This window comes from Pleurodeles waltl, chromosome 12, assembly GCF_031143425.1.
Source record: "Pleurodeles waltl isolate 20211129_DDA chromosome 12, aPleWal1.hap1.20221129, whole genome shotgun sequence".
Taxonomy (NCBI): domain Eukaryota; kingdom Metazoa; phylum Chordata; class Amphibia; order Caudata; family Salamandridae; genus Pleurodeles; species Pleurodeles waltl.
The window spans coordinates 606,205,659-606,222,217 of NC_090451.1; the positions used below are offsets into that span (position 1 = coordinate 606,205,659).

Genomic DNA, 16,559 nt, shown 5'->3' on the forward strand with positions numbered 1-16,559 from the left:
GACTGCATGTTCTCTAAAATATTCTCTGTATTCTAGGGCACTGTTGTGGCATTCTGGGGTTGCAGTTCTCATCCTGGAAATGAAGCTTGCCACTTTAAGCCAAGCTTTGAGTCAATGCAGCACCTTTCACAGGCTCCGTAATCAGACCACAAATCTCCAACCCACTTAAGTGTCATGGACTCACTTTCTCATCCATTCCATTAGAATCACTTTGTGTTAGTGGAATATAAGAAGGTTGTCATGTGGCTTGTGCAGAGGACCCCATAAGTCAGAGAGAGAGAGGAAAGAGCAGTTTCAGCTAGAATGCAGCTGGCTGCGACTGTGTGTATTCGGGGTCGTACACAGAGCACTAACGTCTTAGAGGAACCACAAAGCACTTTGCTGTGGAGTTGGGTATTTTATGGTTGCATAATTACAATTGATGATGCTCTTTGGCTGCCAAGATTTCGACCAATGACAGTTCATTCTCATATCATGCTAGAGGCAGAACTGACCACATTATGGTGCCTCATGAAACATCCCTTAGGATTTGTGGCCCAATCAACAATCCACTGAAGCTTGCAAGCAATGCATTCTGGCTCTTTGTGCACTAGAGACAATTTGAATAAGATCATTAAAATGGCTGTTCTTCCCGGGAATGACATACGTCGTTTTATATTTGTGTGTTTTTTTAAGCTGACAGAGTCTTTTGTCACAGAGTGACTGGAGGCAGTTAACAAATCACTTCATACTGAGATAAGCAGTCACTTTCATCTATATATGTGTAAATGTGGCATCTGGGATGATGGGAGTAACAGACAGACGAGTTCATAGTTAACAAATTATCTTTGAGATCAGACATTTCCACACCTTATTTTCTATACTTACATATATTATCAAGTTTCTATATTATCATTTATGTCCAACATGGACTCTTCCAGTTGCATCTTGTGCCCCCAAGCTATTTTTCATGATTACAATATACAGTAAACATTCTCAAGTGCTAGGAACATCCAGGGGCTGATTGGATACAAATAGCATTTATTGTGTATCCCCTGAAAACTGGAACCTTGAAGACAGTTGAAAAATGGATGATTCCATATTTTAGCAGTCTGTGCAATAAACAATATCCCCATCATCGAAGGTAGCTGCAACCTAGGAATAGAATCCTATGAAATTATGGTAGGGTTGGCCTGGAAGGTGGGTTGTTGGCACCAATCGTCAAGGTAAAATATGATTGGATGGAGAAATGAAAGCATTATAAATGCAAGGCATTCATAGTTCAATTTGAAAGAAAACCTATATGTAACTTGGAAAAATTGCGAGGCATATTACGTAATACTTTTCTTGGGCTTGAAGACCACTTTCACATGGGCATTTTACAACATTTAAAATTGTTCAAGGGCACTCGCTGGCAACCCTCTATTAAGGTAATGTTGTAGTCTAAGTTGGAGTTTTCTGTGCCCAGTTCATTGCCACTTTCCTGTTCCCCAGAAGGAAGAAAATTAATTTCCAGTGAGAAAAGCTGTTTTGGGATCAGATAAATTTGTAGCACCGAGGAAATAACATACTGTGGCCCAAGGGAAGGTTGAGTTTAACTTTAGGGTGTATAAAGGAGCAGGTCTTTTATTTGTGACCTTCAAAAAATTCTAAGGAAAACCTTACAACTTTACAAAGTTAAAAAGATTTACGTTTTACCCAGATTTGTGAAAATTGTAAACTTTCCAACAATTCATGTTGCAAAGGGTAAAATTGAGAGAATAGTTCTGCATATATTTGCCATTGTTTGATTACAATGAAAATTATCATTCACAGATTTGAAAATTATCTTGCAGTTGCAGTAAATCTTCGCATGACCCAAAGCAAATTGAAACCAAGATACTTTGCTAATGGTGAAAAACTGGATCTTGGCCAAACCCCTGATGCTTTAAAAAGGCCCACCTCCAGTGAAGTTCCCAAAGATGGACCACAGCCTGCTTCTCCTGATGTCTTATCGAACGGGAAGCATTTGTTTCGAAAGCAGCACCTGTTCCTTTTATGGACCTGGGCTGCTTTGGACTGCATAACCAGGGGCAGCGCTCTGGTGTTTCTTAAAGGCATCAATCCTCGCATTCAGAGGTCATGATATAAAGTGGCAAACTGTGATCAGTTTAATTAAATTTTATTGGGCAGGTCGTTTTGTAAGCTCCTGCAAACAGACAGATTGTGATGTGGCTTACTATTATATAGGTTGCATCACAAATTACACACACATTCACAAACCCGTCAGGGTGCAAACTGCACATCTTGGTTTGCAAATGGGTCTTAGTAGATAAGGCCATAGATCCGTATCCCACTGCCTCTATTTCAATATGCTCCCTATTACAATGCTATAATCCAAATCCTTTAACTGCTCTTTTCCTCTCATGCCCACTCAGGGGCGGCTCCTCCGTTATGGCAGAGGAGCGTCACCCCACTGCTGAAAGGCAACAGTTAAATAAAATGATGATAAAACTATGTTATTATCATTTTATTTTTCACTTCCTCCTCGGTCAGTCTGCCGAGGGTACAGTGGGGCAGGGCCATCCTCGTCACCAGGGGAAGGAGGAGTAGTGTGCCCTCTAACTGCGCATGTCAGTTTAGCCAGCCGTACTAGGCTGGCCAATCCGACATGCGCACTTGCACAGCCTGGGTGAAGAACCAGTGCAGGCTCCCTGTCCCCACTGAGTGGCATTTCATCCCGCTCAGAACAATACAGGCGCTTCTCTCATGCTGGTACCCAGCGTCTGGATTGGGTGGGAAGAGAAGAAGCAGAGAAGCACTGAGCGGGAGAGGAACACGGAGGCGGGATGTGGCAGGTAAGTGTTTTTTTTATTATTCACACCCCGTGCGATGACCCACCACCACCCTGCCCCACCGAGTGTTATTCCCAGCAGCTGACGCTGTCTCCACTTCACCTAAATGATTCTATTACCACATTTGACCGTCTTTAGCTATACATCACTATTTGCTCTCCTTTATTGAGCATTTTCAAGTTCCTAATTTGTATTCACTCTTTTATTATTTGTTAAAGAGGTAATTCAGTCCAATTAACTAGAAATTTGATATTGAAACAGGGGTGATTAGTTTTGTTGTCTACGGTGGCAAACTATTTCATTAGTTGGACCACAAAGTGAGCACTGAAAACTTTACTTTTACCACCACAGAACAGAGTGCAAACATTCATCAGTGCCTTTTATTGTAAGCATTGCAAATTGACGCTTCCAGAGGTAGACTGCTGTTTCTGCTTTGTGATTAAGAGAATTCAAAGGGTGGGAGAGAGTTTGAAGTCGGAAGCCGGGCTGCAAGTGTGCTTGAAATTCAGATAGATTGCGATTATGCGTGATGTATGAGTCATGCCCAAAGAGCACTTTCCCACCATCACAGTAGTATGGTTGTGCTGCGTCCATCCATCAACCCAGTTCGCATTAACCAGGGATGAGGCTTTACTTTTTAAACCTGGAGGCTTGAGAGCACAATAATATGCGACCCATAACCCCAGCACACCTCCATTCATTGTAAATACCTCACCTACTGCTGGTTGGCTGAAGGTTGGAGCTATGGAAAATGTAATGTGGAGCTGTACTACTGTGGGTGGATGCCATCCATTCCAGTCCTGTCAACCGTGTCTCCCTTGATTTAGGGAAGGATGCACAAGGACCAAGGAATCACACGCACAAGACGTATCCACTAACGATGGCAGAATTTGCATGCCCATGGCTAACAAACCCCACCAGTCTCTCCTTGGTTGTCATATCACCTCTGGGGGAAGATCATCCTGGAAAATTAAAGGCTGCACACATGGTCCTGGAGCTACCTATGACGGAGAGTAGAACAATCAAGCCTGTCAGCCGAAGACACTTTTCAGGGATTCTTCCTTCTGCGAATGCACCTGTAAGTGGATTAGGTCATGCGCTTCTTCCCCAGTCCGCAGATGGAGCCTTGCTGCCTCTTCTGTCAATGCAACATTTAATAACAAGCACTGGTAAAGCTAATGAGTCTGCTGATGGGCAACAACCTTTTTGCTTTTGGCAAAATTCTTGTTTTGTTTTGTCATGACTTGTGCCTTCATCAGTCTAAAAAATACATTGGCTACAAGAACAAACATTTGTATTACTTTCAATAAGCTCACCTTTTCATATTAGTCCCTGGCACTTAAGTGAACTACTTTATGTGTGGATCTGCTCATTATGAAAGGACAATAATGCCACCACCCACAGTGAAGTCAGCCAATGGCTGAAGTGAGCTCACATAGTGAAGTGGGATTACCCAGTACCTCGCAGTGTATGCTGCTTTGGGCTGAAGAAAAATGTGAATGACAGGAAGAAGAGGGCTAGCTGTAAGCCCAGATAAGTAAATATATTAAAAATATAATTTCAGTAACATCAAAAGATCTTAGCGGACTTTGAATGCAATATATATGTCAAAACTATTTACTTTGTCAGTGCTTACTTCTATACAGTATATTGATATCCATGGACTGCAGTTTTTGTGGTCTTGCATTCAAAGCACTTAAGAACGCAGTACTGTCTGACACTCTGATCTTCACTCACATTGTTATAGTGCTCATATATGCCAAGTATTGGGCAATGCTAGAATGACTACAGTTGAAAACCCAGTCAATAATTAACCTTTCTGAGTCTCCAAAGGTAATTTTACGAAGGTTTACATACACACCAGCTGGACACTGTGGTGCCAAAACAGTTAAAAAAATATTTGGCAGCTGCTTTAGGGACAGCAAGAACTGTGTTGGCCTCATAGGGCCTGATTATGAGTTGGCGGTTGAACCGTCTCAACTCCAATACGGCAGTGGTGAGACGACCGCCAAGCCGGCAGCCTCAACATGAAAAGGCTGGTGGAAAGCAAAGTCATGATCAGCACAGCGGTTCGAAACTCGTCACGGCTTTGCCTGACTATGACTTTTACTGGCAGAGGTGACGGCCTCCTAGTGGTTCGCCTGCCAGGATTGTAATCCACCAGTCAGACCACCAGAATTGCAGCGGTCTGACCACCACCACAAGTTTGGCAGTATGTGGACTGCTAAACTCGTAATTATGCCGTAATCTTGTTTTCAAGGGCGATGCGTCATCATCACCAAAATTACTGTTACAGTTTACCGCAGTCAAAATCCTTATCCTTGTAAAGGTTTGCAGCCTGTGCTAGATTAACACGGGTACAGAGGATTAGAATGAAGTAGATGCCATGCAGTACCATGATGTGAATAGCAGAGACTAAAGGCAAGTGTGTGGCACTGAGTAGAGTGACGTGTGGCAAGAAACAAATGGTACTATTTACAAGCTGCATTTTGTAGTACTGCAAAAACTACTACAAAATGCTATTCACTGACTTACATGTGTAGTTTATGCCTCCACTTCTGTTATAATTATATGTGCACAGATTTTGACTCTGACTGCAACGTCTCAGCACATGTAGGGATACGTTATGGAAGTAAATGTGGGAGGGACACAGATGAGTGACTGGAAAATGGATAAGTCTTATGACTAAAGAGGAGGGGATTAGGGAGGAGTAAACAATGTTTTTGTAGCACGAGGGAGGGGCAGGGAGGGATCAAAGGAAAGATGTCAACCCACCAACAAAAGAGTAGGCCTATAGCTATTCACAAACTGCACTTCAATAATTACTACAACCAAAAAGGGACCCAAAACAGCAGTAAAGTACTCTAGCTCAGAGTTGGTGTAAGTCTAGTACCACACATAGCCAACCACTGGTATTGCCATCCTCTCCCATAGGCATTGATCGATTGAGGGACTTACAATACCCCCCCCTTTTAGGAAATAATGTTAAATTCAATTCTAAAAGATTTTCAAACTCTTTTTTGCATTTACAATATAATGTGACTATATATTATGATTAAATATAATTATATTACTTGAATACATTCTATAAATTACTTTTAATCATTATTAATGCACAGTCATAAAGTATTTATTTACTTTAGGAGGGAATTTATTTTTTAATTGAAGCTTCAGAAAATATTTTAATGTAATGTAATTTAATTTTCGGCCTATATTTAATATATGTAAATAATTACATGAATATTTAACATAAAATATTTTAAATATTTTTTCCAACTTTATTAAACCTTTTAAATTTCCCTTATACATAGGAAGACCCCACAGCGAGGCTGGAAATCTCTACTTGGCAAAGTGTATGGAAAAGGAAAAAAAAGTTTATTCAACTAAAACAAATTTAAAACATTTTATGTTTAAAATTACTGGGAATGTAATTTATATATATTTATATATGTAAGACAACATTTAAATTGCTACAGCACTATTAACCTAATTTTTTATAAAATCTTTAGTCAGTGTAAATATATATCTTTAAATTAAATTTGTTTCTGAATTTTAAATTGAAAAAAGAATTACTACCTATAGTAAAAAATAGGCATTAATAATTATTAAAAGTGATGCATAGATTTAGTACGAATAATTGAATTATATTTTAACAAACATATTGTAACATTTTAAATGCAAAGAAATCAAAACATGTTATAATTAGATTACCAATATACTCTTTTTGTTTAAATATGTTTAATATTAAACTATGCATTTATATTTTTAACTATTTTAAATAATGTATTTTAACTATATTTCCAGTGGTGTTTCATTTACATTTTTTACCTTCATTACTCTCTACGAGGGTTGTTCCAGTACCAGTGGTTGGCAATGTTTAGTACTGGACCATTGCTTTTTTTAAGTAACCTACACTTGTAAATTTGATTCCACCCTCTTTGTCAGGGGGTGGAGTTATGTAAATCCATACTTTTGAGTACCTTCACACTTGGACTATGTGAAGAGGCAAAATAAGTAAAGTTGCTCAAAAGTTTAAGAGTAATTACGTGCGTAAACTTACTCACCAGTGTAATTTACATTTGTGAATAGGCCCGAAGTGATTTGGCTGCTGAGGTTTAAATGAAAGTAAGTGACAAGGTTTAGCATGATTTGTCAGGCAAGGATTAAAGTGATGAGCTCAGCAAGGAGTACAGTGAAGTATGTTCCACGGATTGAGTGAAGTAAGAGTGACGGAGAGCGAGAGAATGTACATGTGTGTGTGTTTGTGTGTGCGTGCGTGTGTGCGTGCAGGCGCGCATGATGTCAGAGGAAGTTTTGGTTTTGAGTGCACTTAGACAAGGTTTTCAACACAGCCAGCTAGCCCATGCCTCTTTCCATGGCTATTATGAATTAATGGAATTTTGTGCTGATTCGTGTCACTGTGATGTCAAGAGAACTCACCTCTACTATCACTCACAAATTATTTTGTTCTTTTTACAGGATCATCGAGAATCAAAAAGACTTAGTGGAGTTAACCCAACTTGACATGAAAAATTTCAAGGAGTTGAAAAACTTGTAAGTCCTGCTTTCATTAGCTTTTGGTTGTAGTAGGGTTTGCTCTGTATGATTATAGACTCTTTGGATGTGTAACTTAAGTCACTGTAACAACATCTGAGGTATTCATGCTAGGCGGTGCAATGCAAAGCTAACTGAACAAGGAAAGAAGTTGAGAGCAGTAAAGTTTACAATTTGTTTTGAAACCCAGAGACTGGTTTTCAATAATTTGGATGTCATTAAGATCCTACCAGATTGAATTTTTGAAACATATTCAAGCAATTACGTACATTGACTGAAGCCATACCTCCACATCAACTAGTCATGGAAGTTCACTCTGCACTTGAAGAACACCTCCACCAAACTAGAGTTACTCTCTTCCACGGAGGTTCACTCCAAGCTAATATCCAAGCTAAATTTCTGACCTGGTCCTTGAAGGCTCTTCCTTTTTCTCTTCTACTTTGTCAAAATCACAGTTCTTTGTTATATTTTATTTGTTATTTTGTATTTTATTTTCTTGGAACATTTCCATAGCACAGCTAGACCAGTTGATATGAGAGCGCTTCACATAGCACCATAAATTAACAACATTTGGATTTCATCGAAATGGGAGACGCAATTACATCTGAGAGTAAGGTATAGCTTGGCATTCATCAAAGTAAAAAACTTGCAATCCCAGTTTAAGTAAACAGTGTGGTAAGTATGCTAGGAATTAGAGGATGTGTGGGAATTAATTAAAAAGCTATGAGGTACCATAGATTTTATGAGGTTCAAAAATACGTATGGATAGGAGTCCATGGATGAGCATGGGCCTAGTATTTTCTATGGGGAAAAAGTCTTACCATTGAGGAGTTCATGTTTGACCTGTGATGAACACATCTGACAAGAAAAGAGAGAGTTTTTTTGCTGATTTCAATCCTTACAGTGGCCGTCCACAAAAACCACTGCAATTGCACATTGTAGGCATTCCAAAATGTTTACTTTATGTAGACAAAGGGGCAGTAGCGGCTCGTGGTTCGTGGAAGGGGTGGGGCAAGGAGGCACGGGAGGGAGGGAATAAACATTTAATTTTTTTTTTTTTAAATCACTTAGCTCCTCTGCCCCTCGATGCTCTTCACTGCAGGCACAGGCTCCCAGTCTGCCCTGCGCCAATTCTGACGCTGCTCAGAGCAGTGTCAGGATTGGGTGGGAGCATTCACCCAGGGTGCTCCCAGGCAAACTAGGGTGCCTGTGCGGCTCTCTCCAGCCGAGCCACAAAGTTGCTGGGCTGGAGAGAGACTACAGAGCATGTGTGTTTGGCCGTCCCAAGATGGCCGGCCAAACACACATGCGCTGTGAGGGGGGAGTATTGTGCACTCCCCCTCAGTGCATGTCACCTCCGTGGTCCCATCCCTTTCAAAGAAAACGATAATAAACATAGTTTATTATCGTTTTCTTTAAAAGGTTTTGCAGCTTCCGCTGCTGGTGGTGGTGGAGGGGAGGTGATGCTCTTCCGCCCAAATGGAGGAGCCGCCATTGCAAAGGGGTATTGAGACTGGTTTAACTCCATGTATTCCGGCAATTTTGTTAGGCGTCTATTGAACAAGGAGTTAAGGCAGCATAAGTATTAATGGATTTGGGATCAAGCTGAATTGGAAGCAAGTTTGGGGCCGATTGTACATTTGAACAAAAATTGCTCAAAAGCTGTCAGAAAAGACATGACAATTCATCTACTATACATTAGAACACAGTTCAAGATGGTGCTGCATTTGTTCGTAAACTGTGTCAAGTATGCAGTGTTGAATGGGAAACACTTTGTAGAGTAGAAGTTTGCTGGTATTGAAAAGCAAAAAGGAAAACCAAGTTGTGAAAGGTGGAGTTTGAAAAGAGAACAGAATGTAAGCCTGGGAGAATTTGTAGGTGCATGGTATAAATGAGGGAGGCCTGTTGCTTTAGTTAGCATCTTCACAGTTAAAAAAAAAAAAAGTGTTCATGGGCTTTGCAGAGGGCTTTTCTTGACTCACATGAGAATTTTGTATGTTGTTTTAGAACTATTTCCTATACTGGCCTTCGGCACATCTCTGTAGATGCCTTCAAAATGAATCCAAGGATGACGCACATGTAAGTACAGATTTCTCGACCGACCTCTTTACCGTGCAGCTACCAGTGGTGCAGCAGGCGCAGTGGCACCGGGCCCATTCGACTCTGATAATTGCTGTATTTACTACCTCCCTGCTTGCACAATTGCCCATGTCATCTTCGCTATGCTACAGGTCATAGAGCCACAACGTCTGAAACATACCACTTTTCGTTTTGTATGAATATTGTTAAATGTTGGTTTAGTTTCATGTTAAACGTCAAACAAAGGTCATGAAAACACCTACTGAGGCCATTAATTGATTTCTTACTAACTTCTAACATACATCTTCAGTGAAGACAGACATTCCGAGGCCACTCATTACGAGGTTCTGAACCTCTCCCAAATCTAAATGGCTATCAGGACTAGCCAGTGCCAGCAAAAGCCTAGCAAGGGCTGAAACAGAGTTCAGTTAGATATCAGTGCCATGTTATGTTTTCTGCTGGCCGTGGTCTAATCCCTATTTGGAGGGACTGGTCTGTAAGAATTTCCCAACTGACATGCCCGGCCATGTCTCACTCTGGCTAACACTTTATTTTCAATGCTTCTTATCTCACCCGGAATCTCTCTTAATAAGGCATTTTGATTTCCTTCCCTTTCAATTAAGTATATCCCCTGAGTGCTGATTGCAGGAACGCTTTGTTGTCATGGGAACTAGTATCCTTAATGGAACCTTCATCACGGGAGGCAATTTCAATGCATAATTAAAAAAGTAAATGCGCAGAAAATGTTATCATGTTAAATTGTTCCGACAAGTTGTCTCACAGAAGAAGGCTAAATGCTTCAGTTACAAAGGACTCTGGGGATTATTTTCGAGATCTTCAGCCTTATCACGTGCATGGAACTATTTTCAATCATTTTCCTCAGGAAACTTTCTCAGGTAGGGCCTCACGTTCCAAAAATACTAGCATATCTGATACATTTACCAAGCTGCAAGTTTTACTTTAAAAAGTCTTTAGAAATTGTATATAGCAGTGCTATATTTTGAGCTAAGATGCAGGTTGATCTATTGTTAGATAAAATTAGACTAACTGCCTCACTGCTGGGTATGGAGGGTACACTTGACAATGAAAGATTATTGAAGTCAGGTCTCGTTTCCTCAAGTGCCGGCTCCCTCAACAAAGACGTCATGTGATTTTGGAAAATGTAATCCTCTTAGGAAGCTCAAGTCTCAGTTTGAAGATTTGTCAAAGGGATTTAACGTGCTAGAGATTTCTTTTTATTCAGGGTGAAATAAATTATTTAAAATTGAAGGTTCTCTTTTGTGGTCTTCAGAGGGAGTTTGTAATTAAAAGTAAAAAATTAATGGCTCTGATATTTTGGGGGCTTTTGCCCAGCAAGTGACGGTCATTTCTATGTTTTCCTTTATTGGACTAACATGCTTTCCATAGCATTTCCAAACAGGAAAAAAATACCTCCCATCATTTACTCTACATAGGGCTGCCTGTCTGAGGTACTTTGCCCAACAGCCCAATATCACTCGGGCTGTCATTCAACGTGTTTGGCCAGCAGAGTAAACAGAGGTTCTGATGTTGGAAACATGGTTGTTCCACTCATTCGGAATAGAACAGGGAACTGCAAGTTTGGCATACAGGGTTCTCCACCACATTTTTGGCAGAATATCAGGTAAATCAAACTCCATACAAGACCCAAACTTTGCCAACTTGATTGTCATGGACTTATCAAACTACAGCAAGGAAACTCCCGATGTTCCCCGCATATTGAAAACAGTTGATTGATATAAATTCCAAAGGGCACAGGTGTCAATCCCTTTGAGAGTGACTGCGCCTTCCATCATTTGCTATCCTGTTACAATGACCAGATGGCTGTGAAGATCACAACCTAAATAAAAATATTCCAGTGAAGGGAGGAACTCTTTGATGAGGAGAACCATCAACCTTTTGTTGCACAGCCCTTTATGAGTACTGCTGATAGTGCTAGTAGAAGTATCTCTGTCCAAGTGGCAATCCAGTTAGCCAGCAAGACCAAGAACCTCATTACAACCCTGGCGGTCGGTGTTAAAGCGGCGTTATTACCGCCAACAGGCCGGCGGTAAACAAAATGGGATTGCGACCACGGCGGAAACCGCCATCACAGACAGCCACTTTAACACTCCGACCGCCATGGCGGTATCAACAAACAACGCAGCGGTCACCGCCAACAGACAGGCAGAAGACAATGTACCGCCCACCCCTTACAACCCGCCAATCCGCCAGTTTTTCCAGGGCAGTACCAACGCCATTAATAAACTGGCGGAAACAGTGTTTGGAAGGGAAACCACTCACCGCTCAACACTCAACGAAGAACCAGGACACCATGGAGCCCAAGCTGTAAGTCCTGCCCATGCTGGTCTACCTCCTCATCTACCAGGAACACCAAAGACGGCGGCGACGACCACGGTGAGTATTGCACCTAGCACACAGGGGAGGGGGGATGGAAAAAGTGAGTGAAACACACACGCACCACGCAACACCCCCAGCCCCACCCTCACCAACTACACCATCCACACAAACACATGCATCAACATTAACACCCCATAACCCCCTGGAAGAACGGAAGGACAAAGGTAATTGAGTCAAACCAGTGATATTTCAGAAATAGGTAGATATACTATAGAATTTGAAAAACAGTATGTACACAAATATACAAAATGTACAGAAGTCCGTACATTGTCCATCACAAATGTTTGTGGGCCACTTGACCAAAAATCATGGGCCAAGCCCACACATGACTCCTGCTTCAATACGGAGAGAACACTGCAGGGGCATCAGGTCGACAGCACACAGGCACCTCACGGGGATGAGGAAGGGGGGGCACCTCAGCCAGAAGATGGGACTCCATGCCCACAGCGATGTCCTGGGGAGTGCAAGGCCACATTCTCTCAAGTGGGTAGTTTGGCCACTGCTTGCTCCTGGGGAGTGCAAAGCCACAGTCTCCCAAGTGGGTGGTTTGCCCACTGCTTGCTCCTGGGGAGTGCAAAGCCACAATCTCTCAAGTGGGTGGTTTGCCCACTGCTTGCTCCTGGGGAGTGCAAAGCTGCAGTCTCTCAAGTGGGTGGTTTGCCCACTGCTTGTTCCTGGGAGGGCAAAGCCACAGTCTCTCAAGTGGATGCCTTCTTTCACTGGTTCTGGAGGGGGCCTTGTGCACAGAGTGCTTCATCATGCCAAGGATAGGGTGAGTGGATGCCTTTTTCCACTGGTTCTGGAGGGGGCCTTGCGCCCAGAGTGCTCCATCCTGCCAAGGATAGGGTGAGTGGATGCCTTTCTCCACTGGTTCTGGAGGGGGCCTTGTGCCCAGAGTTCTTCATCCTGCCAAGGATAGGGTGAGTGGATGCCTTTCTCCATTCTCCAGTAGTTCTGGAGGGGGCTTGGTGCTCAGTGATGCAGTACTTGGGGTGTGCCAGTACATATTCCCTCACCTGGGTGTCTGAGGCACGAGATTTTCAGGGAACAGGTAGCATGATAGTTTATGGAGACAGGGCTAGATTCCATCCTGCGGCGGATAAGGCTGCTAAGTGGTGGTAGTGCCGTAGCTGGAGGGAGTGCTGCCAGTGGTGGTGATAGGCTCCAACTCGTCTCCTGCAGCCTCGGACGGCCGCCCAGTGGGGCTGCTGGTGCTGGTAGTGGTCCTACTGTCTGCTTTGCAGGTGGCGGTGCTGGCCGTGGTGCTTGCGGTGGTGCTTGCGGCGGGGATGCTGGCAGTGCTGGCCGTGGTGCAGGTGCTGGTGCTGCCAGTGGTGGAGGGAGGCTCCAGCCCTTCTCCTGCAGCCTCCGAAGGCTGCCCACTGGGGATGCTGCTGCTGACAGAAGTGGTGGCAGTGGCGGTGCAGGTGGAGGTACTTTGGCGGGGAGGCTGGCGGTGCTGCACACGGTGCAGGTGGCGGGGCTGGTGCTTCTGCTGGTGGGCACCAGGGCTCCACCTGCATCCTCCATCGGCTGAAGTGCCTTGCCTTCAATTTTCTTCCCCTTCCTCACCTTGGCAACTGCTGTTGTGCCCTTGGGACTGTCAGCTGAAGGTTTGGAGGGTGGGTCGTGCTCCTTGCCCTTGCTGCATACTGGCCCCTACTTCACCTTGGCAGGTGGTGGAATGGTTTGATCCTTTGCAGGAGTTGGTGGTACACTGGCTTTCCTGACGGATACCCCCTTTGAGCCTTCAGGGAGTTGCAGCTTCTACATTGGACAGCGGCTTGGTTGCTGAGGTGCTGGGCTGGGTTCTGGACACCCTGGCCTGAGGGGAAGGATGGGGGTGGGGGAGTGGTAGGGAACAGGTCAAAGTTTGCCAGGAAAAGTTTTTGAGACACACTTGGGTGGGAAGATGTAGAGGGTTTGGGAGTGGAGGAAGAGGGAGTGGTTGCAGGAGGAGTCTTTCTGCTGAGTTTGGGTGAGGGTGCATGGGCTGGATGCTGTTGTGAGGTGGATGGCTGTTGGGTGGGTGGGTGCTTGCATTTGTGAACTTTGGGAGGAGGGGTCACAGACACAGTGGCAGAGGACACAGGGGATGTGTGCATGGTTGTGGGGGTGGTGACTGCCAGTGAGGGGTGTGCTGTGATGGGCGTGCTGGTGATGGAGCTAGTGGATGACAATGTAGTGCATGTAGGTGTGAGAGGAGACAATACTGGGAGGGAGGTGGACGAAGAGGAGGAGGGGAATACAGTGGAGGAAGTGGATGTTGTTGTGTCTGCATGGGTATGGTGTTTGTGTGAGTGCCTGTGAGATAAAGTGTGGTGCTTATGCTTGCCTGAGCCACCTTTCTGGTGGTGATTTGGGTGAATGCTGGTCTGAAGGTGTGCCTGGGTTAGGCTGGGGCTGAGGGGATTGGGTCTGGGTAGAGGAAGTTGGAAGGGGGAGGCTAGACACAGAGACAAGGGCTGCCATCAGTTCTGAGGCCAGAGCCTGAAATGCTCTCTGTTGGGCAGCAACGCCGGAGTGAATGGCCTCCAGGTATGCATTTGTTTGTTGCAAATGCCTTCGACACCCTGGATGGCATTCAGAATGGTTGATTGCCCAACAGTGAGGGATCTCAGGAGGTCAATAGACTCCTCACTGAGGGCAGCAGGGCTGACTGGGACAGGGCCTGAGGTGGCTGGGGTGAAGGAGATGCCAACCCTCCTGGGTGAGCGGGCACGGGAAACACACTGAGGAGCTGCTGGGAGAGCGGTGCTGGTGGGGGGGTGGCGGCTGTACCTGCTGCTGGGGTGGGCACAGAGATGTCCGCCACCGCCAGTGAGCTTCCAGCAGAGGAGGAGTTGCTGTCTGTGGTCTCCCCTCCTGTCCCCATTGTGGTGCTCCCCTCGCCCTCCATCCCACTGGTGCCCTCACCCTTTGTGGATTCGGCCTCCAGGCCCATGTGTGATGCCGTTCCCTCCGCCGCTGGTGCCTCTGCTCCTTCGCCAGATGATGCTAATGCACACAAGGACAAGGTGACAAAATAAAAAGGGGGGGAGACAGAGGATACACATGGTCAATGCCAGCAACAACACTACAGTTGGTGTACACAACACACAGGGAGTAGCCCTATGCACTAGGCTAGTGGTTCCCAACCTTTTGATTTCTGTGGACCCCCTCTTTAACATTAATGGAACCCAGGGACCCCCACTGAATCATCATGGGAATCCGGGGACCCCCGCCTGAGTCATTACTGGAAGCTGGGGACCTAATTTGTCAATATTTGTTAATATTTTTTAATTTTCTAGGCTCTCGCGGACCCCCTGAGAAGGCTTTGTGGACCCCCAGGGGTCCCCGGACCACAGGTTGGGAACCACTGCACTAGGCCATGCACTACCAGTTACTAATGCAGTGGGGTTCAATGCCTAACGCCATTAGCTGTACACCTGAAACCCACAGGACCCTGCCCAGGAGTAGATGGCCGCCAACACTATTGGAGTAGGAGTGATTCTGAGCCTGTCTAACAAGGAACCTACCCTGTCATGTTCGCCCTGGCCTAGGGGCACACACAGCCCACATCCCCCACCCAGGTACCTCCTAACGTGCGCAAAGTCAGGTTTCAGATTATGTACTCACGCCCTTGTGGCTGCTGTGAGGCCTTCAAGCGCCCATCCAACGCCGGATAGGCCACCGCCAGGATGCAGAACATCAGGGGGGTCGTGGTGCGACGGGCACCCCTTCCTCGTTGGGAGGCCAGCTCCAGCTGGGCCTCCGCCGTCTTCTTTGCCCAGCGGCGCAGGTCCTCCCATCTCTTGCGGCAGTGGGTGATCCGCCTGTCAAAGACCCCCAGGGTCAGCACCTCTTTGGCGATGGCAAGCCAAATACCCTTTTTCTGGTGGGCGCTGACCTGCATGGAAAAGACAGCAGAAAAGGGAATTATTCACCCGTCCGGACCGTCATACTCATTGCCCACCAGATCCCACACATCCCCTGATGCACATACATTGACCCCCTTACATGCTGCACTCTGGCCAGAACCCCTCTTTCCCCCATACATGTGGCTTACACACACAGCAGTCCATACATTCATGGCCCACGCATCATGCTCACAGTGTACTCACCTGTTTGTCTGGAGGACCGTAGAGTAACGTGTACCGGGGTAGGACCCCATCCATCAGTTTCTCCAACTCCTCTGCAGTGAAGGCAGGGGCCCTTTCCCCAAACACATTAGCCATAGTCGCTTCCAGACACAGGTCACAGCAGCGCTTGCAGTGTAGGTCCTCTCCTGTTAAAGGCCAGGTAGCAAGTGAGTGAATAGATAGAAAATGGCAGTGACGTCCGCGGTGGTGCGTACCGTCACCGCCAGCGTACATCACCATTGGCTCCAGGAACCCATAAGCCCCAATGATAACCAATGCGAAGCTGCACGGAGGTCATCGACCACCTACCGCGATGGCGCACAACACCAGCGCAATAAGCTCATTTCCACTTGTCCCTCATCACAGGTCAGGCAGCCGCCATTTCAGGGGGGCACAGGGCATGGCACCTAACTGCGTCACAGCTGACATTGGCACATCCACCGACTCTCGACTTCACATACTGTTTCTGTAAAGTAAACAAATTATCATTAGTGCAATATAAGCCTGAATATGACCCTCTGCTCACCGTTCTCTTCCATAGGCTTCACCCGCTGAGGCCGGATATGAGATGACA

The 16,559-nt window shown here is 45.2% G+C and overlaps 1 protein-coding gene across 1 annotated transcript in view; it reads left to right on the top strand.

The window, feature by feature from the left end:
• NTRK1 (neurotrophic receptor tyrosine kinase 1) overlaps positions 1-16,559 on the top strand; it is a 265,651-nt gene that overhangs the window by 118,848 nt on the left and 130,244 nt on the right. The window contains exons 2-3 of the mRNA XM_069217861.1: positions 7,293-7,367; positions 9,375-9,446. Of these exons, the coding sequence (XP_069073962.1) occupies positions 7,293-7,367; positions 9,375-9,446 (147 nt within the window). The remainder of the gene's footprint in view (positions 1-7,292; positions 7,368-9,374; positions 9,447-16,559) is intronic.